The following is a 23,602-nucleotide window of genomic DNA, read 5'->3' on the forward strand; positions in this document are numbered from 1 at the left end:
GGTAGAGCCAATCAGAGGCTCAGCTCAGATCAGGTGACTGAGGCGACATCAGCGTCAATAAACAGTATATAGTTATGAGATATTTGTCTATGATAACAATCACTTGTTAGTCTGTGTAGACAGCACAAAAAAGTTTAATTTAAACTGGACCTCTAGCAGTAAAAAGTACACATTTACAAAAGTACACATTGACCATTCTGTTTTCTGGTGCTTTCAATGAGCTTTATCAAAGCCTTTTACTGAAACACTTAGGAGCCAAGACAGCTTTTTATCCATCCAGCTTCTTTTAGTTGTATTTTAAAAAACTCAAAACCTATGAACTTAGCGTGTTTGTTTTTAATTGAAAACTACATATTTTACAGCTACCAGTAATCTCTGCATGTTTGAAACAAAGACTGCGGACTCTTTTTTTTCTCCATAAAATTATAAATCATAAGTTTAATGTATTTTTTTATATTTCAAATTCTGACAATTGCATTTTAGGCAGCCTCCTGACAACTGGGAAGGGACTGGAAATTAGCCGTATATATGCTAAAGCTGCCTCTTTTACTGTGCAGTAAATTAAAGGGGACTGTCCTCAAAAGAATTAACAATTAAACTAAATCAAACCAAATGATTATCGCAAATCACAAATCTTGAGAAATCATACAGAACTAAATGAAAACACAAGGCAGATAAAGTTATTGTCAATATTTCAGAATAATTTCCACCATTAGGGAAACAGGTGAGATGTGTCAGTTCAAATTATTCTGATCCAGATTGTATCTTATAACTTCTACCTGCGATCCTTCCCCGGATGACAACAAGTTACCCTTGGTTGATTTCTAAAAAGTTAATAAATATAACAATGAGCCAGTCTTTTCAATGGTTCCTTTCAAAGAGCCAAAAATCTCATTTCTATCATGAAGTCAAAAGCAATATTCTCCCAGTCATATCTCAAATTAGTGTTCTGTTTTTCTTCTTTCAATCTGAAATCAGCTTGCTTTCATGTGTATGCGACTCACTGTTTTTACCATTTTACTCCAATTTAACTCTGACAAACTTTGCTCGTATTAAAACATGCTTCAGCTCTGTAATCATCTTGCCTTCTGGTTAGATGCTTCACTGTATCACATTTGTCTGGACCATACGTTCTAGAAACAGGCTGTGTTAAAAATATAATCCCTGGTTATAAAAGCCTCTTTGCACTGAGAGTTTTTTCCCCTCTGCTTCAAACAGACCCTTCCTGAGGTTTGCTCTGAGCAGGATGAGCTGGACTTCCTCATGGAGGCTCTTATCATCAGGTAAGAGCCTCTGACTCAATTAACGACGCTGAGCCTCAAACGGGGCCAGGGAAGTGGTTTCTGATGCACTCCTCTCTGCTGTATCTCTGCCCCTCAGTAAGTTCAGCCACCAGAACATTGTGCGCTGTATCGGAGTCAGTCTGCAGGCCATGCCCAGGTTCATCCTGCTGGAGCTGATGACTGGGGGAGACCTGAAGACCTTCCTGAGGGAGACCAGACCTCGGCTGGTGAGTAACACCACCAAAAAACAGCTGACACTTTTTTTCTCATGTGGCCCTTAGATATAAAAATAAACTTAGAGTTTAACATCCTGTCTTCTCTTTCTGTTTGTGTGATCAGGAGCATCCATCCAGCCTGAGCATGGTCGATCTGCTCAACGTGGCCAGAGACATCGCCAAGGGCTGCCAGTACCTGGAGGAGAACCAGTTTATACACAGGTACTTGAGCAGATAGTCACACGTCTTGCATTCAGTATGAGAAAACAACAAGTGTTTGTGCATAAACAGATAGAGGGCAGAATTATAAAACCTGGCTGTGTATTGTGTGGATCTTCATCCCTCCTACCTAAACAGATCAGAGAGCAAAACACTCCGTAAACAATGTAGTCCATATGGATATACAGAAGCATATGGTAAGCAAAAGTGCAGCAGAAAATACACCAACTCGACAAACACTGACTTCTTCTCTCTATTATGAGCTGCCTGCACCCGTCCAAGCGTAACATATGGACTCTGCATGCCTCCTGCCTTTCCTATGATAGCAGAGAGGACAAGTGATGGGTTTAACATCAGAGCAGGCAGATGGGGGAGCCGGCTTGCCTTTTTACGGTCCGCATCCAAAGCACAAGTCAACACAGTGCACCCTCCACATCCATATTCAGAGCTTGCTGAACGAGGGGATCTTACCACCGAATTTTAAAATGTGCAAATGTCTCCTTCACAGGTGCCTCAGAGAAATGTCATAAACAAGTCACAATGGGCGAGAGCTGCTCCTCCTCTCACATCAAGTCAATAGAAGTGCAGCAGCTCTTCAGTCCTGCTCCTTTGACTTCCTGTGTGTTGGTCAATGACAAACGAGGCCTATTAAACCTTGTTTGCTCCAACGTGGCAGAGTAAAGCTCCATCAATCCACCTAATGGCCGGCTCTTCTCCGGTGGCTCATAAGCTTCTATACAGCTTGCTTTTCTGCCCTCGGTCCCGTATTAAAATTCACCCCAATGCTGTCCTTGAGGTTAATTCCAGTTTTTATGAATGTGTGTTTGCTCAGGGTTGAGTAAAGGGCAGGAGGATGAGGAAGGAGAGAGGAGCGGCTGCTGCTCAGAGAAAGCAGCTTTTTCACTGAGATAACAGGGTTGGATGATGAGCCTTTGTGTGCTCCAACAGGTTAAATTACAGGGTTAATGCTGTCTGACAACAACTCAGTGGCTACTGTGTGAGTCTATTTGTTTCTTTGTTGTGGTATTTATCCAGTTTATTGAGCACTGTACCCTGTCATTTTACTCCTAAGGGGGGCTCTGTCATTTTCAATCAGGGCTTTATTTTTTTATGGGGTCCACAATTTTGGGATGAAATAAGTTTTGGACTTTTTGTTGCAAACTGCCAGCAGACATGAGACAGATTTAATTATAATATAGTCCTCAGAATAAGCATCCAATCAGAGAATAAGTGCTGTCAGTGCTTTGACTCAGATTTTAATTAAAACACTTTGAAAACATTAACAAAAACATCTCTACAGTCGAAGACTTTATTGTTGGGTAAGATAATTTCTGCTCCCCACAAATCTACTGCACTCCTTTGACAAAAACAGAGATTTGTCCTAATGGTGGCTCTGGTATAAAGCTGCCTTAATCCGTTAATTTGTAGTTTTTATTCTGTGCAGATCCAAGCCGTTTTTAAAATACTGCTGAGAAATAACAACAATAAAACTAATCAAGAAATCAGCAGGGTAGAGTTATATTGATTGTATTAAAAATGTTTAATAGTTTTCTGGTTAAAAAGGAAAACTTTCTTGTTTTTAAAAGTTGCTCTGTATCTGTAGGGATTGTATTGTAATGTAGTCTTCCAGAGGTGGAAACAAGCACTCATCTATGGATGTATCTGGATTAGTCACAATGTAAGTCCTTCAGAGTATCAACAGATCTTTTTGAACCTTTCAGTAAAAAGAATTTTAAATTAACCCATTCATTTAACACCAGGCTTGGATCCAACTGTAGAAATGTTTCCCACCTGAACAGAAGCCCTGTGCAGAGGACAGTCAGGTAGTCTGAAAATAAGTTTTTTTTTTAAATGATTGGGTGGGTCATCCACGATTGATTTACAGGGCTAAATTCCCATGACAACACCACACTGGTCAACAGAGTAGAGCAGTGGAAAGAGAGATCTGAGGTGAATGATTTATTGGATTCATTTTGTAGTGATGGTGGACACTTGAGTTGGATTGTTAGGGAAAAAAAGAGGTCAGAGCAGAATAAAGTTAAACAGGAGAAAGATACAGCCCGAGCTAAAGGCTAACACAGGAGCTAAACTCAGTCAGCTGTTATTCTGCAGTGGTCTGTTCAAACTGAGAGTCTATCAATACATGAATAGTGAGGTTATGTTATCTTTGACTGGCAGGACACAACCAGGATTCACTGGCATAAAGGCTGGCACACATTACAGGATTCTTCAAAGCTTCACAGATTGACTTGATGATAACAAAAGACAGGTCATACAAGATCTCTCTATGATCTTATAGCGTGTGGTATGCACCAGCAAGCACACTACACACTGAGGACATGGTCACACTGGCAAACCGTACCGTGCTTCAGCACCCTTAAACCCCGAAAGCCCAGTTTGTTTGTCCAGAGTGACCACAACCATGCCGTGCTTCAGCACAGTTCACTTCTCTGCTTTGGCACACTTCAGAGAGGTGGACTTCAGCACAGTTCATTTCATGCACAAGCACAAGCACACAGACAGCATGTATGATTGATGGCGCATAATCCCTGCAACCCATCTCTTGACAATCATTTTAAACAATAGCAGGGGTGTTAGAGGGCTGTGTCGGGCTAGAACGTCTTACCAGAAGTCTAAAAGTCTCTAAAGTTGTAGCAGTGCTCTCTGTGTGTCATTGTGCTGACTCTGATGAGATCACGCTTTATGTAAACGGATGCTTCACAATGATGTAGGTGGGTCGTACTCTCTGGGGGGGAGGGGTCAATTCTTCAGCAGAATATTAGCTTCTTCCCGCTCAATAGCTCAGTAATCCAGCCTCTGTAGTAAAAAGTAACTTTGGTGTAAACAAACATGGAAGTAGCAATGATAGTTGTTTTCAGCCTCTTACTTAAAAAAAATATATATATATATATATATAAAGAAAAACAGTTATGGAAAAAAGTCATGAAGATGACGTAAATGTGGGCCGCATACTTTACAGTTTAAGTTGTAGGTGAATAAAAATTGTCACAAGTATTACAGAGAGCTTTGACAGCAGGGCTCCTTCCTTTCTTACTTCCTCTGTCATCAACCAGCTGAGTCAGCTCATGTCTTGATTGGCTTTTGCTGGGAAACACTTAACATTGGATGCTGTGCGTGCTCGGCTCCTCTCAGAGCGCGTCACACACTCCAGGATTTGAAGTGGTAAATGTTAAACATGTTCTTTATTTACCATCTCTGCTTCTGAGGCCTTCCGACAAAGTCACCCTTGAACACACCCCACACCACAGGAAAAGACGTGATCTCGTTTTACAAGCATCAGAAAATCAGGCCATTGCTGGCTTTGATTGTAAGGAGGAGATCAGGACAAAAATCAGCCCCATCATTCTGTCATGCGTACTTGCTTTAGACACATCTCAGAGCACTGGGCTGTGAGAAATATGAAATAAAGCTGGCTACTCAACTATAAACAACTGAGTTTTCAAAACTAGCTTGTTAAGTTTCAAACAATAGTACTACGTAACTTTCAATAAATACCTTGCTGCTTTGCATCCTGGGAAAAGTTGTCTTGAACAAAAAGAAGTAGTGTACTAAAGAAGATCTGCTCCCCATTCATTTTTTTTTTAAACAAAAACAGGCCTTGCTAAGAGTCACATCCTCACAACAGTTGGTGCAAGTGTTCATGGGAAATGGAGTCTCTATCTCAGAATAACCCTAGCTTTTCCAGTCGTCCCAGCCCAGAGTACTTTAAAGCAACCCCAGGTGTTAAAATAGACTAATACCACACAGATTGTTCTCTGAGTGCTGCAGTGAAACGGGTATTTAAACTGCAGTTAAAAGTGACTGTAAGTAAGGGTCTCCAGTCTGAAGCCAGTTATCGTTGTTTAAATAACACTCTGCTCTCATCACTGCTGCATGTACAATAGCATCGCGTCCTCCCCTGAAGCCCTCAGCAAGCAGCCTGTGACATCTCCCACCATAATCCAAGGCCCGTCCTTGCCTTCCAGCACAAACAAACCATTTGCATGAATTTTTCTAAGCCATTAAACAAGGACTGCTTGGACTGAGCGTCAGCTCCACGTGAGAAAGTCCTTCTGTTGAAGTGTTTATCTGTGTGTGAGCTCCTGATGCTATGGGAGAAAGTATTCAGAGAGACACCAAGATGGATCGTCTCACTACATTTCCTCCTGTCGTGAGTTTTGCAGTTTTATTCTTTAGTTGAAGACATTTTCTGTCACTGCTTTGGCGACTCAGTTTACCAGCTCTCATTTTATCAGCCCCGGTCTGAGATTTATTGGGCAAAGAGAAAACAGATCTGTAGCAGACAGACAGGAGCAGCAAGCCAAGAAACAATGTTCCTTTTTCAGTTTAAATAATTAAATTTCTGAAGTAGAGCAACCATGCACAGAGCAGTTCCTGTCTTACAAAAGCCCTTGGTTGAAATCAGTCTGAGCTCAGATTTTATCCTCATTGTGTCATTTCTCATCTGACTAAATGAGAGGCCAAGCTCCCCAACACTGTGTTCATATCTGCGCTCACAGAGCTCAGCGCTGAGGTTTGTTCCTCTGCTAGTTCTACATTTTCAGCCCCGCTCCGTCTCGTGATCCACTTTGAGCACAGTGTCACATGATGTTATTTTGATGTTGAATTCTGGGTATTTATTGGCCCTAGTGCACCACTTGTCTGCAGTGTGAAGAGCAGCAGTGTGCGTACAGCGTCACTTGTGAGGATGTTCAGAAAGTTCATCGCCTGGGGAGGAGAGTATGGGTTGAATGTGGGCTCTGTTTCCTTTTCCCCAGACAGCAGCAGAGCACGCTGAGTGAACGACTGTGTTTTCTCAAAGACTCACCAGCCCTGTACAGTGCAAATATGAATTTTATGAATTTCTCACTGCTGCATACTCTGCAGAACATTTCATTCCTTCCTGTTGATGCACCATGTGGGCAGAGCTGTAAGGTCTCTGTAGGAAACTATACCAGCTTTGCCCAGGGCGACGTGATAGTTAGACTGAACCTGGGCTTCAGAGGAGGGAGGGGGCTCCGTAGGTGTTTCTCACAAAGACCTCTTATACATGCAAATGTATGAACATATACTATTGAACAGACACAGCAGGAGCCAAGCTGTGTGAATGGAAATATCCAGAAAGCGTTACTCAATACACAGCTCACATCTTTACAGCTAGAATAACACACTCCAGACTTCCTGTTGCAGTAAGTCAGAGCCCTCCCGTGGACTGACCATTCTCCATGAATCCAAGTCTGTGCGTTTACCTGACAGTCTGCGTCTGCCCTCCTCTCCTTTTCAGGGACATCGCAGCTCGAAACTGCCTCCTAACCTGCAAAGGACCGGGCCGCGTGGCGAAGATTGGAGACTTTGGGATGGCTCGAGACATCTACAGGTACAGCTCCAGCACACATCACTGACTGATGTAGGACAGCAGGCGAGAGCACCTGAGCTGGCCCCAAATCAAAGGGACTGGTTCTGTTGAATTTTAATCAGGGTATGGTCAAGAGTGGGTTCAGACCGAGGAAGGTCATGTTTAATTGAAAAACAAAAAGAAACACCAACTAAGCAGAGACTTCCTGTAGGACAATCACCATTCTGAAAGTCAAATGCTGACTTTTTTTTACACTAGGTGGGGTCTAATGAGAGGTCAAAATAGTCAAGGGAACAGTTGTCAGCTAAGTTAACAGGCCCAGGTTGAAGTATGCCTGACAAAACTGAGATTAGTTGGAGGTAAGTGGTGATCCAATGTCCGGATTTATCCAGAAGAATGAGATTACAGTCACAACACCAGACCAGATCTGTACAAGATTTAGAACTACTGTCATACACACCTGATCAGAATTTTAAGACCAACTGAAAAATTGCATAAATTTACATTTTGAACTGTTGGATCTTAAAAGGTTTCAAAGTAGAGTTCCAAAATACAAAAAAAAAGAAGAAATAGGGGTGAAACAAAAAAATCTGCTCAAAAATGTGGATTCAGTGTGATTTTCTGTCAGGCTTTCTCTCTGTCATGACCTCCTGATGACAAAGGCTAAAAATCTTTCTCTCTGTGAACGTGGTCGGATTGTTGAGCTGCATCAGCAAGACCTCTCACAACACCGGAGGATCTGATTGGCTGTCCGTCAAGACACAGGACGATCCTCGACCCAGATTAAGGCTGTTACTGGAGCTGACTGCAGCCCATTAACCATCAGACGCCATCTGAGAGAGAAGAGCTTTAAGAACAAAACACGTCTTCAAAGACCTCGTCTCCTTCAACGCCACAAACTCACCGTTTGGACTTTTTCAGAGAGCAGCAAACATGGGACACTGAAAGGTGAAGAAAGTTTGATTCTCTGAGGAGAAAAAACTGAACCTTGACGTCCTGATGGCTTCAACGTTACTGACATGACCAGGAGATCCCACTGGAGATGTTGCCATGGCGGCACAGTGGAGGGGGCGCCATCATGATCTGGGGCTTTTTCCTTCAATGGACCAATGGAGCTTCAGGTTGGTCAGGGGGGTCAAACGGCGGCTGGCTCTGTGGAGATGTTGCAGGGGGCCTCCTTCATGACTGAGGGCCCTGGTCTGTGTGGGAATGACTGGGTTTCTGGACTTCTTCCAGAGGAATCAGCTCACTCTTTGGACCATCCTGATGTTCCCCTGATCTAAATCACTCTGACAACATTTGGGGATGGATGGAGAGGGACAGAAATGGACATCAAGTCCAGACAGTGGATGATCCTCCATGAAGACATCTTCATCACTTGGAGCAACGTTGATCACTTTTTGAAATCAGACTTTTGAATGCTTACTCTTCTTTCTGCATTTTGAAACTCTACGCAGAATCTTTCAAGGATCCAATGGTGCAAAATGTATATTCTTGCAATTTTTCCCCTGGTCTTAAAATTTTGATCAGGTGTGCATCCCAAAAATCCACCCCACTCCTCATAAACAACAGGTAAAGTCTAAAACAGGGCCAGGTTTCCTCGTCTCATTTGAATAGTCTCAGTGATTTTTTTTACTGTACGGTACTTAAAGGAGGCAGATGGTGGGAGTTGAAAGCAAATGGAGAAACACATTTGCTGAAAACTTACTTTACTTTTCACTCAGAGAAAAACTCTAAACTGTTCACTTTATTCCTCTTAGTCACATTACATGTGAGGACAACTGCCTATTTTTAAACTCATAGCCTTCATAAAACTGTAAAAAGAAGTGATCCAGCTCTGTGCTGAAGAGTTTTTCTTCCCATGTGACTGTTAAGGCCACGTTCTTATCAAGACGCTGAACGCTGAAGCTGCGTTGTGAAAGTGTTTTCATCCTCCATCACACTGTGGTCTATTAACCGCCATCAGCTCATCAGTGGCCCCAAAAGTGTCTCATTATTCTTAGCTCAAAGCTGTGTTGTACAGCGGGCACCGTTTCACGTGACACCGTTTAACTGAACACACAATCCAGCAGGGAAATCTCCAGAGCCTTTCATCTGCCAAGAAATGCCAGCATATGTCACAACATTCAACCCGTTCCACGCAGCACTTTCGAATCATCCCATGCAAAGACTCACAAGAGCAAAGTCACTCTCAGAACATTCTGGAGAGGTTGTTGCACAGCGCCCCCAGGGAGTGGAGTTACGAGCGCTTGATTTAATTGCTGATGTCAGTTTTTCAGGTGCCTGCGTGTAGTTTTGTTTTAATCGCTGAGCCTGGAGCCGACTGAGGGACATTTTTTACTATCATCATTGTTATTTTGAGAGGGAGGGCTGGTTGTTTAGCACTCGGTGCTGCTGTGTCGTTGGTGTGTTGTTTTACTGCTTGATGCTGTTTGCCTCCTGCTTCATGAAGAGGTGTGTGCTCTCAGCGGAGGCGTGTCACAGTGAGGGATCAGGACATAAAGCGACATGCGTGCTGTCACAGAGGACTCCGTGGACTCGTATCCTCTCACACACTCAGTCCTTCAGGTGCAGTCTCTCTTGCACATTGTTGGTGTTGTGTGTAAAGAAGCTGGTGGAGCAATGATTTTAACACCCAGCTCTGTGAGATACATGAACTCCACGCTCAGAGGAGAACCAGCATGTTACCCTGAATGAACTCATTCTCATGGGATCTCCTGAGCGTGGCACAGCGGTGTGCTGCATGGCTTCAGTCGGTGTTTGTTCATGTCAGTGTGGCGCTCACACACACAGACACACACACACAGTGGAGGCAGAGCAGAGGTGTTAACTCGATGAACAGACGAGTATCAGGCTTTACATTGTTCTCTCTATCTTCACTCTCTGTTCAGTACAGTCTGTTTACTGTTGCCTTTAATACTTCACTATCTTCCAGCTCCCCCTCAGCAAACTGAACCGCTCACACCAGAAAAACACACACTCGTATGAAACACCTATTTGTGCTTTAGATTTCCTGGGACTGTCTTTAAGCCAGCTTAATCTGCAGCTCAGTTTTCAGCACGTGTAATAAATACGTCCAGAGAGCCTGAGCTGAAGAAGAAGAAGAGGCAGATCTGCAGATAAGGGGATTATCAGCTCCACATTTTACCATCCCTCCATCTTTTTACACATTTCAGCAGGTCGTGATACACTGATAACAAACTTAATGTGCAAAACTTTCATGTGCACAGGTCACTCTCCTCTTAGAGCTGTATTTTACTCACCGGGGTCAGTACGAGCTGCAGCTGTAAATAAATCGCGGGAGATTTTGGCAGTCTGTGTTTTTGTAAGCTGTTTATCTCTAAAATCAGATTTTTCAGGACAACAAACACCGGATTCACTGAGTGCCCACAGCCAGAGCTGTTTGATCTAATTGCATCTTCAGATGCCAGTTTGCTCTCCTCAAAATCTCTTTATTGGGGTGGACAAGAAAATTAGAGGGATACAGAGAAAGAGGGTCTGCAGAGGAAATCCTGGAAGGATTTATTCAATTTATTTTGGGTTTAAAAAGAAGAAGGTGAGGGATTTCCACTGTTTGAGTGGGTCAGGTTGTTCTCAGTAGAGGATAAAGGAGTTAGGTGTGGACCTGTGCGACTGCCCTGCAGTCACTCTCAGCTCATCTGTCAAGCGAACAAACTCCACCAGCGATTGTTTTTCTGCCTCATTGATTATGAGCAGATGGCTCGGAGGCTAACTTCTCATGCCAATAGTGAAAGTATATATTTCCCTTCAAGCGATGTTATCTGACAGCATGTCATCTCTATCCATCCCTGCTGACTGCTGCCCTGAAGACACTCAGCTGTAGCTCTGAGTTCAGTAAATGATGAGTGCTCACTGCTGTTATTGGGCCCAAGTCGATAACATGGGGAAAACGCAGACTGCTTTTCTTCTTCTAAGCTTCAAGCCTTCATTCAGTCAAATATCAAACCAGGGAGAGGCTTACTTTAAGTTCACTAAAAAAAGTGTTTTGTTGAATTAACCCAGTTTCATCAATTTTAGCAGTTGCACGCAATATCTTTATTTAGATCTAGATAATTTATTTAATCTTACTGTACATGTTATCCTTAAGTTACTTCAAATTAATAACATTTGTTGTTGTAACTCAAATACACATTGTAGATTTTACTCAAATTAACTAAGAGATTACAACTAAACCCATGTTCATCGAACTAAATTGTATTGTGTTGCCTTAACTGGAATAAACCTTTTTTATTTGTGTACATTCAAATCAATTAATTGGTTCATTAAACATTAAAAAATTGAATTCAATGTAATTTAACATTTATTGTAGTACTTGGTCTTCAGTTGATATAACTAATAGTGTTAAGTTGAGTTTACTTTATGTCTACTCGTAAATTTACTTTACAGCCTATTGAATTGACTCAGTTCAAACCATGAGTGAGGAGAGAGTGCAGTGGATATTAGACCCCACTGTATATTAAGATGTTAACCTGCCAAGGGCACAGGCTTTCTGTGCTTCACATGGCATGGACTTGCTGTCTGTGCCCTGTGGCATGGACGCTGTACCTTTAAGCATGTTTAATATTTAATATGTTGATAAATGAGATGTGTTGATGGGCTAGAATTATGATCAGAAATGACAAACTGGGTTTTGTCTTCAGTTATATTCAAATTACCTTTACTGAGAGAGTATTTTAATTGGAGCCTTCACTGTTGTGGAGCACAGACGGCCAGGCAGCCAGGACAAGCAGCCTATGCCGTGGAGCACAGACAGCCAGCCAATGCTGTGGAGCACAGACAGCCAGCCAGCAAGCGAGCAAGCTAGACAGCCAGCCAGCCAGCCAATCAGCTAGCGCAGTGGACCACAGACAAGCAGCTGGTCCACGCCATGGAGCACAGACACACTGTCCCCGCGTGGTATCTTAATGTGCATCAGGGTCTCATATCCACAGTGTTCCCTCCTCACCTATGGTTTTTCCTTTTGGGTTTTGCAGATTATTGAGTTGAAACAACTTAAAACTTGAAGTATGATTAATGCAAAATATTGATTTGAGAAGAATTAAAATATTTAATTTATTTGACTTATTAAGTTGTGTTAAATGAACTTGTTAATTTCATTTCAAAAGACTTAATTTATTTAGGTGTGACCAATTGAAGCAATTCATTTAAGTTGGTTCAACTACTTCTTTTTATTAGTTGTAGCAATGCAAATTTTCAAGTTGATATGAACCACAAAAATACATTGGAAGCCTTAACTTAAAAATATTGAGTTGGATTGATTAAAAAATAAATCACTTCAACTGATTGAAGATTCCCTTTTTACAGTGATTGAATAGTTAAGGAAAGTTGTTACACACTAACTTCAGTCAGCTGTGATTTGTTTATTATTTATTTATTCAGGAACCCCTGAAGTGCAGTGATGCAGACTCACCCTCTCAGGAAGCTTTCTGACCCCTCAGCTCTTCAAGTTTGGAGTTTGCTACAGCTTTGGTGAAGACTTCAGCCTGGGTCACGTTAACTTTTTTTTAACTTCACAAAGAAATGAGCGATAAAAAGTTGAGTTGCAGTTTGATTTGGTTAAGAAAACTTATTTGGTGCAAGATCAAAGATGAGCCAAAGCCATAAGTCTGTACGGACTTCTGCAAAAGATAAGACAGTTGGTCATAAGGTTTATCCAGCTCTGTGGGTGGACACTCTCTAACAAGAAACCCCTGAACACAAACTTTAGTTACAGCACAGTAAGGCAAAATCACATGTGACACTGCAGACACTGGTTGGGCTCAGCTGGTGGAGTCCTCACAGCTCATAGGAACACATTTATCATCCCAGCGGGGTGAGGTGTGTTTCATTCCCCTCTGTCTCCCCTCATCTCATTTCTCCCTCTGAAGCTTTTTTTATTTTTTACAGCAAAAGCAGTCAAATGAAACTTAAAGAATGCCACTGGTTTCATTTGGGTATTGACCAGAGTATTGTTTATACCAATCAACATGATTTCTTTATCTACTCCTCCTGTAAATTTTCTCTGTACAAAGTTGGCTTTACAGGTTTTTCTGTGTCAACAATATTTTATTGAGTTAATAAGTAAATAAATATGACATGACACTCTTGATATAGAACACCAATTGTTGACAAATGTGTTGCCACCCTTGCATGATTTTACAGTGTTGCACAAATTGCACTTTGCATTGTTAGCATCCTTTCTCTCCGCTGTTGTCTTGGAAATTCTGCATCTGACTGACAAGCGTGATTGACATGTGGTATGTCAAGTGATGTTGACGTACGGTCCATCTGTACCAGAGTAGTGCAAAGAATTGACAAGGGAATCGTTAAGCATAAAGGCGAATGATGTCGATGGATCGAACCATTTCTAATTCCATTTTTACGGCTGAAATACACCAGATGCATCTCCAGTACGTCTCCGTTCTGTCAGACAGGTTTTCATAGAAGTCAATGTGTCAGCTCACACTGGATCCACCCTGTTGCAGTCCGGCTGCGTGGCTGGTCCTGTTTTTAATTGATGCTGGAGTTGTGATACGTCAATTCACTGTAGTGAAGACCAAGTGGGACAGGAAGTCCTTCAAAAAAAAGAGAAAACACCCAGCAACTTTCAAAATAAAACAAACCGTGTCAAAATCTGTTCATGTTTAGCTTGACTACAACTACAGACACACGTAATGAGCAGAGTCAGACCAGGAGTCAACAGGTTTGAGGTTTTACAGCCCAGCATGAAAGAAGAGAGACTTATCAATTCATGTCCCCAGCTGTCTGTCAGTCATACTTCTTCTCTCCTCAGTGCTAAACTACTGCAACACGCTCCTCACAGGGACTCCTAGCAAGAGCCTACAAAAAGTTCAATAAATCCAAAACAGCGCTGCTAGGACCCTGATCTACTGGCTTCTGGTCTCATTCAGGATTCAATACAAAATCTACCTTCTAACTCACCATTGCATCCATGGAAACGCCCCCCTATAAAAGAACCCCTCACACCACAAACCTTATCACGCCTCTGCTCTGTAACAACTACCTCTCTCTGCCCCCCAGGAGTAAACTGTGTACAATGGGTGATCAGGCCTTTAACTCTTCGCTTTGTGGAGTACCCTCCCTGAGCACCTGAGGGCTCCACAAGCAACAGACTCCTTCATGAAGGGCCTGAAAACCTTCATTTTTCAAAAAGATTTCTCTGAAGGCATTTAACCTGTTTGTAATCTTGCTTTGTTTTAATCGTGCTTTACTGTTGCACTTTAAGATAATTTGATCTCATATTATTACACAGCTTGTTGAACCGAAGACGCTGATATGAGCGCAGCCAAAATGCAGCGGAGCAGAGCTGGACTGTAGATGGATCTGGAGTATTCGAGACATTAGTTGAGCTGGACGTCTCAGAACAAACTGAGGGTCTGTTAAACAGCCAGTAAAAGAAATGTATTTACTAAGGCTCATTTATTATTCTCAGATTAATTCAATTTTACCTTGACTGCATTTTTTATTGCTTTTCCGATGTAAGTAGGACACTGGGAGACTGAGGGCAGTGACTTGAGGCAAAGGGCCACAGGTTGAAAGTGTGTACATTAGGACCCTCCAACTGGTGCCCCATAAATGTTTTTCTTAAAGGAGAATCTAAAGATATCCAGCTGGAAATAGAGTCTGTGGATCTGATTTCAGATCCTCTTGTTGTTGTGACAGACTTGTCTCACCTGCTGTGGGTGCCGTATCTGAGGAGCTCAGGCTGCAAATAGCTCAATCTGTTTTCTTCTTGTCCCATATTTTATCCAAACTGTTGTTGCTGTTTTTTGTTCTCTGCCACCCTGTTGATGCTTTTGCATTTTTTTTTCCTTTCCACTATTTTCATTTCAGCTTTTATTCGTCCAGGGAACACCAAACCTGAACAATGCTTTTTTTCTCCCCCAGTTTCACATTCACACCTGGGAGCTGCCCGCTGTAATTACACTCCCCTCCTGTGCAGTCACACAGCAGCAGCGGCTCCTGCAGAGCTGCTGCGGCTTCACTTACTTTTATAAAGAGACGCTGAAAAAAGAGTGTGTTACTCCCTCCCTCCTTTCACCAAAGACCCAAGGAATTAAACTGGCAACCTTCCAGTCACAGAACATTGTCTTCAGGCTATTACAGTCCTATTTATTATGAAGCACCAGGCGTGTTTACAAACCACTGCTTAGGGGAAAAAAAAGTTTCATTTTTATGTCAAAATCACTCGGGGGCACACCAGAAATACTCCTCTGCATCAGCAAACTGCGCCAAACGCTGCTTTTTCTGCCAAACACAGCTGACAACACTTAACAAAGATCTTGATGTGTGTCCATTTTTCTGTGTGGATGCCATGATGGAGGGGGAAGAGGGAGGAGGGAACCCAATTCATGCTTGTCATTGCTTTGTGCCTCAAGCAGAGCAAAATGAACCAGCTGGCAACCTCTATCAACGCCGACAATCAGACAGAGCAAACATCAGATAATTTCTCCACTAACAGCAGGCGCAGGGCGGCGTTACAAACGGCTCAGCCGGGGCTCGGCCTGGTGAAAAAGTGTCCCTGCGTCCTCTTCCAGAGATAAGATGTTCTCGGAGCATCTCTCACAGCAACACGTAGCTGTAAGCTGCGGCTGGATGGCAGAGCTGATAGGGCCGCAGAAAAACAGTGAATTAATTACTGGATGTTCGACTTTCTCATCCTTTCCTCCTTGCTCTTAAAAGAAGAAGTAGTGTTGCCATGGTGATGCTGCTGCAAACTATAAATGCTGGCTTCACTCCACTCTGCCCCTGTTGTATTATAACCAGGAGGACAAAAACAGACAAGCTATAACTGGAGACATAACAATCAAGTGTTTCACTATCCTCAAGCCTTGTGTGTGTCTTTTTTACGATGTGTGTGTGTTTGTGTTTGTGTAGGGCGAGCTATTACAGGAAGGGAGGGCGTGCCATGCTGCCCGTGAAGTGGATGCCACCTGAAGCCTTCATGGAGGGCATCTTCACATCTAAGACGGACACGTGGTGAGAATACCTGTCTGTGATCTCACCTCTAATAATTCACACTTGTTTGTCTGCCGTCTGCCCCTAACCGCCTTCTCCCTGTCTGTTTTTCTTTTCTCACCTTCCTCCGCCCTTCTTCGCTTTTGATCCTGAGTCATATGTTCTTTAATTCCTTGTCTTGTCTTGATCTCGTTCCTGTCCTCTGCTCTTGTCAGCTGTGATGATGTTAATAATTTATGACTTGATTGTCCTCTTCCTCCCTCTGTAACTCATCTGTCCTCTCCTCATCTGCCTCTCCTCAGGTCATTTGGGGTTTTGTTGTGGGAGATCTTCTCATTGGGCTACATGCCGTATCCCAGTCGTAGTAACCAGGAAGTGCTGGAGTTTGTCACCAACGGTGGGAGGATGGATCCACCTAAGAACTGCCCTGGTCCAGTGTAAGTGCAGATCCACATGAACATACATGCAGGAAACTGTTCCCGTGAATTTAATTAAACTTCCCCACAATGTAAACATGGATACACAGAATGTATACTGCACCAGTCTAACGAACATCACCAGCACAGAGGCAAACATGAAAGGCTCTGATGAGTTGCTGATATCGGCGGGTAAATGAGTTGGGAGCGGGGCGGCGTCTGAAATTTTCAGGGAGATTGCTCTCAGTGCTTCAGTATAGAAACCACATCAGCGCTTTGCTTTCATGTTTGCCCCCCAATTTGGAAAATGTCATGGGGAGCTGATAGAGAGCTTAAAAACCATTTCCATATCACACCATATTTTCACTCACTTTATAGATACCGCTTCCCGACTCTATTATACTATATATACAGGCAGATGCACACACACACACACACACACACACGTTTACTCTCCAGTATAAAAATTCAGGCCAGACTTTGGCCTCTCTGTGATTTCACGGCTTCATCCCTCCCTCCTGTCGGCCTCAGTTCTGCAGATTACTCCTCGTAACACTTTGCAACCTGCTCTTTATAAATGTCTGTTTTTTTTACAGCTAAATAAATCATCATTTGCCCGCAATTCCCCTTTAATTTAATGTTCTGCAGCTGCTTTTACAACAGGATACACTGCCTAATGGAAGCAGCAGCTATACATACCATCAGACTGGTGATGATGATTGGGCCTCAGTGTTTAATTCAACAGAGGAGACTGAGCTGGACACTCAGAGTTATATCTGTTTCTCCACACCTGCACAGAGGAACATGTTTCAGTGCATCTGTTTGTGTATCTCCAGGTATCGTATCATGACTCAGAGTTGGCAGCACCAGCCTGAAGACAGGCCCAACTTCTCAACTATCCTGGAGAGAATCGACTACTGTTTACAGGTAATCTCACTGAGCTCACTTCAACAGAGTGACTGACCTGGAGACAAACAGTAGAGCCCTGTGACACTGAGTGGATCGGCTGTCTGTAAACAGCGCTATATAAAATTATATCAAGAAAAACCAAGTGTTATTTCTGCACGACAAGAAAGAAGCAGTTTTTCCTTTTTTCCCAAAGATATTCAAATGTTAATGTTATAAATAATAATAAGAATGAGTTGGCCTCACAAGCTAAGTTTGTAATATATGTAATTATAAGTTCTCTAGTGCTTCCAGGTTTATGAATCAAAACTTTTGGAGTTTGTTAATCCACACGTTTTAAATTTTAAACGCAAGGGATGTGAAGTCCATTTTAATTTTCAACCTTTTAACATTCCATCCAAGATTTTTTTTTTTTTTTTGTATTTTTGTTGTTATTGGAGCACTAAGAAACCACAAAATTCAAAAAAGTTATTTCAAGCTGTAGCGATGACCCAATCAGGTTTTACTCAATTTAACAAATGTTTAATGAGATATATGGATTTTAAAAATTCTCTTACTGACAGTGGAGCTGCAAGTTAAAGGGTTTTAAGAACAACTTTAAAATACTGCAACTGTAGTAAATATTATGTTAATACATTTGTTTGTGTTAATAACCTGAAGAGGTGAAAGACTTTCGCGAGACCTGCTTCAATCAGGGGTACAAACTCATCAGAGATGAAACAGATGACAAGTATCTGAACTCTCTCTGGGGTTCTGGGGCAGCACTGAAGATTTCTTAAGATATATCCTCAAATGTGAATTCACAAATGACTTTGACTAAAGAAGCAGTGCAAACATTAACAACTAGAAAAGCACTCAGAGAGCTCAGACCTCCACCAAGCATATTGTGATTGTCACCAACACTTTAGTCCTACTTTAATGTTATACTCCCTTTCAGCAGACTGTCTGCTACAATTTGCTGTTAGTTGCAGGTTTGTACTATAATTTGTTTCCTGACAGTGTTGAAAATTATGATGACCCAGTACATATTTCATATTCTGGATCTTAGTATTCAGAATATTGCCAGGATCTGGATCATACTTTTACATCTGTCAGAAATGATGGTGACCTTGTCTTGTATTGTTTTGCAAAGCAATCTGACCATTTATCATGGAGTTATTTAAACATATGGTGAAAACAACCATATCTCACAATGATAAAGAATCCTTTAAAAAATGCTGGATCCAGAAGGTGATCCAGATCACCTCCAAAATTTAATCACTTCTTTCTTATCACATCTTGAACATTTCCTGAAAATTTCATCAAAATCTGTGTGTTAGTTTTTGAGTTATGTTGTTCACAGACAAACAAACAAACAGACAGACAAACTTTCCCAAAAACATAACCTCCTTGGTGGGGGTAAAAAAATAAGAGTAAAATCTATCAAAAAGATTAATAATGCATTTATTTATTGTTGTCCCATATAGAGCTATTTCTGTAAACCCCTACCTTCTTCTTCTGCACAACTCTCATCTGTCTCTTTTTCTGAGATGACTTCTAAAAGGCAAAATAGGAACAGTTTCCTAGCAGCAGTTCACTGGTGAATTTTTTAGAGCAGATCTGCAAGTCCTTGTCATTATTGTCTTTGAAAGACAGTGTAATCTGATTTGTGTTAACAGGTAGTAAAGAGCTGATGTAACTGTATCTGATTAAAATGAGCCACAAATAAAGTAAAGTTGCTCTCCTGTTCTCCGACATATGGACACCAACCCAACCATATTTTTTTTGTTTTGTATTTTTTGTGAACTGAGCACCTTTATAATGAGTTCACCCTAAAGTTACCTTCAAGCTGGCACACATTTCTGTCAACAGTTTAACCTAAGGCTACCAAACACTGTGTGATCAGACAGTATGTTTAACAGAAGCCAGTCTGCTATCCAGACTTCTAAACTTTCTGCAGTGTTTGCACCAAAAATGACTTGAATTGATGGAGAGAGACACAAAAAAGGCACAATACTCTCTCTTTAAAGAAAGCAAAATACATTTTTAAAAAAGGATCAATAAAATAATTTTTTGAAGCTAAGAGAGAGACATTAAACTGGAGTTTTGTAATTAGCATGCTTACACAGTTACACCCTTGAATTTAGATCTCAGTGAAATGAAGCTCAGCTGCTAGAAAGTGTGAATATTTTTACTTCCACTGAGAGTCCACAGTAATGTTATGTCTCAGCTTTTTGTGGCTGCAAAGTCTTATTCCAGCATGTTTTTCACCTGCCAAAACCTTTTCTCACCTTTATCCCAGGTGTGAAAAAGGAAGCCCCCGAAACTGAACTTGCCACCTGCAGTTTAACAGTTGGGCTTTAAGAAAAAGACATTTAAAGATTGTGCTGAACACAGGAATGGAAACACTAAGACTTTAAAAATAAACTCTGATATATTATCCTCTTATGCTTTTCAGGGCTTTTTTTTAATAAATATGACTTACCCTTTAAATTAAAAGCTTTTATTTTTGACCCTCAGCCCTGAATGACACATTTAAAAGCTGTAAAGTTGATCCTGTCAGCCAGGGTTAGCTCAGTTCATTGACAGGTTTAAGCCTCAGAGCTTTCAGAGCTCTTAAGTTGACAAACTTCAGGGAGCAGCCGTGGATTATTGACATCAGGGACGTTTCAGTGACGCTCCAACAGCCATCCATCTTTTCCTAAAACTGCAGAGCCCTGCTAGCTTCACATTAGCATCTGAAATAGATGAAGGAGGTTGTATCAAGAGGAATTTCATTCAGGAAAGAGCTGAATGTTTTATTTGTACTATTTGATTAATTTGAAATAACGTTAGACAGAATCTGCTGACTAAATGAAGCTGGAGGGCATGTGACCAAAGTGTCTTATCTCAGCCTGATTGATGATGTAAATATTCATGATGACTCACTGTACACCGTGCTCTCTGGATGCTCTGTCTCACTCTAGGACCCTGATGTGGTGACCATGCCGCTGCCTGTAGAGTATGGACCCATCTCTGAAGAGGAGGAGCGTGTGCCCCTTCACCCAGATGACCCCGCGGCTCAGACAGTGCTGGTGAATGCCCAGGTGCCTGATGGGGAGGCCCCGCAGCCACCCCCGTCCTACCCGCTGGACGAGAGCCGGAGAGGTGTGGAGCACACCATTGTCACGAGCACAGCATCGGAGGCGAAAGCACAGATGTCAGCCCAGCCTCAGCCATGCATCCACCAGCACCAGCAGCCTCACACACAGACCTCTGTTGCCATGACAACCACTAACACAGTCACCTGCACGGCCGCCTCTACACTCACTGCCAAGGGACCTCATGTCAGCACCCAGCCGGGCCCTGAAGGAGGCCACGTGAACATGGCTTTCACCCAGGGCCACCCGGCAGAGAAGGAGGGCCACAACGGGAAGAGCACCAGCCTCTGGAACCCTACGTATGGCTCCTGGTTCTTGCAGCAGAGGAAGCAGCAGCAGCAGAGGCAGGGAGGGGTGGGAGGAGCAGGAGGCAGCAGCAGGGTGCCCGGAGAGGGGCAGGAGCATGTGGGCCGGACTGTGGCTGAGGTGGCTGGAGCGCTGGGACTGCAGCACCAGCACCAGCACCAGCACAAGCAGTTCCAGCATCAGCTCCAGCAGCAGCACCAACTCCAGATGCTGCACCATCAGCAGCAGCAGCAGGGTCTCTGCAGACCCCTGTTACCTCCACCCCCACCACCTGCTGCCCAGTCTCCTCTGCTGTTAGATTCAGCCGCCCTACCCCCGGTTCCCCTCTACAGACTGAGACGCTTCCCCTGTGGAAACATCGGCTACGGCTACCAGGAGCAGGGCATGCCTCTGGAGGCCGCCCACGGTAACCCCAACCCCCCTCCACCCCAGCAAGGCCCCTCCATGCCCCCCTCAGCAGCTCACCAGAGGGTGGGCACCATCCCCACCTCGGTGTCCCTCGGCCGGTCGGGTGTGTCAGAGGATAGCCGTCCACTGCTGGTCACCATGGGAACAGTACAGGACCCCAGGCTGCCCAGGATGGAGGGCCACAACGCCACGGTGCTTTAGCCTAAATGCCTGCTCTGCTGGTCTCTCCACCCTCTGTCTGTACGGACTGAGTGCTCAAACACACCCCAGGAAACAGAACAGAACGACAGAAATTGTTTCACAACACCCTGACTGTCCCACCACTTCGGCTCCTCCCGTTCAGAAAGAGCCCCCCCTCACTAAGACAAAACTCAGAGTCCTTCAGGATTTAAGAAACCAGGAGGCATGTTAGACTCCCAAACATATGCTAAAGCACACCAGAGAACTCAAACAGCTTTGGGAGGCAAAATGCAGAGAAAGGCTAGTTTTAAGAGTTTTAAAAATGTATTTTTTCAACGCGGGAAGGATCACGCCTGAGCGAGAATACTGAGCTAAGAGTTTACGGCACAGGAGGAACATTTCCCATCTGGTAGAGATCAGGAGTGAGCACATTATCCACGTGCTCGGCAACGGCAGAGAAAGACTTTTACGAAAGGAAGCGAAGCATAAGGATTGAAATGTATTTGGCCAGACGGCAAACTTTGAGTCACAGACTGCGGTGACCACTTTGACTGAGACGACGGAGAGTTTGTTTCCAGCTGCCGGCTTCATGTGTCAGTTCTTCTGCAGAGTCCTCACTGCTCCTGATCCACAGCGCGCTAAATGACTCCTATCAGACTATTTTTCAATGATATCACAGAATCAGACACTGGATTACCAGAGACGTTTATACAAGAAGAAAAAAAAACACTGGGAATAACGTGGTTGTTGATGTTTGCTTGCCTGCTTGTTTATTTATTCATTTGTTTATTTATTATTTGGAAGTGGCTTTATAAATTATTCATGAACATGCTTCAGATTCATTTAACATCAGCTGGTTCTCACAGCAGATTTGATTTTAAGCTGTTTGTTAAATGGATAGACCAAAAAAGGAGACTGAACAATCTAAAAAAAACAGATGCTCTGAAATTCCTGAACTTTTTTGTTGCTACAGGAAATCATTTGTGTCTTTTAAATTGGAGCAAGCAGATAAATAAGAGCACTAAAGCAGGTTTATGACTTGATTTGACAAAAGATATTACGGATTAAAGGCAAAGCACCAACAGCAGTGGGGCTTTTTACTGCTGCTGCTGAAGACGTGTAATAACTCCTTGCCCCTGGTACTATTGAGACCGCTGCTCTGCAAACTCTCCTTTTGTTCACATCTCCATTCTGCAGAGAGTGCTTGGAGACATTCGAGTCGAGCCTTTTCTTTCTCTGTGACTTTTTCAGTAACCTTTTATTAATTCATGTCTTGTTAAAAAATTTTTAATCTTCACTTTTTTTGTCCTGATACAGAAATAAAGTGGATATTGCTGAATCAATCTTAACCTTCAAATTGCTGTCTGGAAGCACTCTACAATCCTGAATTAACATATTTTATCTTTTCTATTATAGGGTGAATGTTGTGGAATACAAATGATGCTGAATGGAAAGTTTGTGTTCAGACTTCTCATCAGTTTGAACCTTGTTACGCTCATCCTCACACAGCCGTGCTCTTCTCACTTATCCGTGTGTGAAATCTGTTATTTTTCAGTTTGAGGACGGTTCATCTATCAGATAACGCCGTGAGCGAGGAGCCGTTGATATTGAAGTGAATGATGACAAAAAGTGTCACTTCTTTTCTGCTTCTGCTTGACTGTATTTGGCATCATGTCAGTCCTTCTGCTGATGAGCTGTCGTGTGCGTCGAGACGCTCGGTGACTGATTAAGACGAATGGATTCCTGTGGGCCGCCACAGAAAGCCAGTGAAACAACTGTGGATGAAAATATTTGGCTGTGTCTGTCCACCGTTCCTGTGTTGAATGCATTAACTGTGTGTTCCCTCACAGCTCATCTCCATCGTTTGATGTAAAAAGACAAATGAACTGCACCTGTAAATGTTGTAATTATAAAGTATTGTTCTATGGCTCTGGTAAAAGCTGTAAATTGCCATCAAAAAAGACATCCGCCAAAATTAATAAATTACTATATAATGATGATTTGATTGCTGTAATTTTTGAATCTGTGCTTTACTTCATGTTAACCACAGGCTGTTTGGTTTTTAGTGGTAATTTGAAAATTTGGATCAAGGGGAGTCTTAGGGTTTGTTTACACCTGTGGCTCGTTTGCTTTGTCCCAATTCAGAGGCAATAATGAGACAATTGTAGCAGTTGTCACTTGGTTAGTTTGTGTTCACAAAGCAAAAGTCTCTTGT

General features: G+C 42.7%; 1 protein-coding gene across 3 annotated transcripts in view; it reads left to right on the forward strand.

Moving 5' to 3' along the window:
• Positions 1-23,387, forward strand: part of alk (ALK receptor tyrosine kinase) — a 644,227-nt gene extending 620,840 nt beyond the window's left edge. For all 3 annotated transcript variants that reach the window (XM_074691249.1, XM_074691250.1, XM_074691251.1), the window contains exons 22-29: positions 1,219-1,283; positions 1,381-1,510; positions 1,623-1,720; positions 7,002-7,094; positions 15,972-16,073; positions 16,355-16,489; positions 17,305-17,395; positions 20,320-23,387. In XM_074691249.1, the coding sequence (XP_074547350.1) occupies positions 1,219-1,283; positions 1,381-1,510; positions 1,623-1,720; positions 7,002-7,094; positions 15,972-16,073; positions 16,355-16,489; positions 17,305-17,395; positions 20,320-21,408 (1,803 nt within the window). In that variant the 3' untranslated portion in view covers positions 21,409-23,387. The remainder of the gene's footprint in view (positions 1-1,218; positions 1,284-1,380; positions 1,511-1,622; positions 1,721-7,001; positions 7,095-15,971; positions 16,074-16,354; positions 16,490-17,304; positions 17,396-20,319) is intronic.
• Positions 23,388-23,602: the final 215 nt, after the last annotated feature.

Source organism: Halichoeres trimaculatus, unplaced genomic scaffold, assembly GCF_033239565.1.
Source record: "Halichoeres trimaculatus isolate MK-OKI-2021-1 unplaced genomic scaffold, fHalTri1.1 fHalTri1_scaffold_17, whole genome shotgun sequence".
Lineage (NCBI taxonomy): Eukaryota > Metazoa > Chordata > Actinopteri > Labriformes > Labridae > Halichoeres > Halichoeres trimaculatus.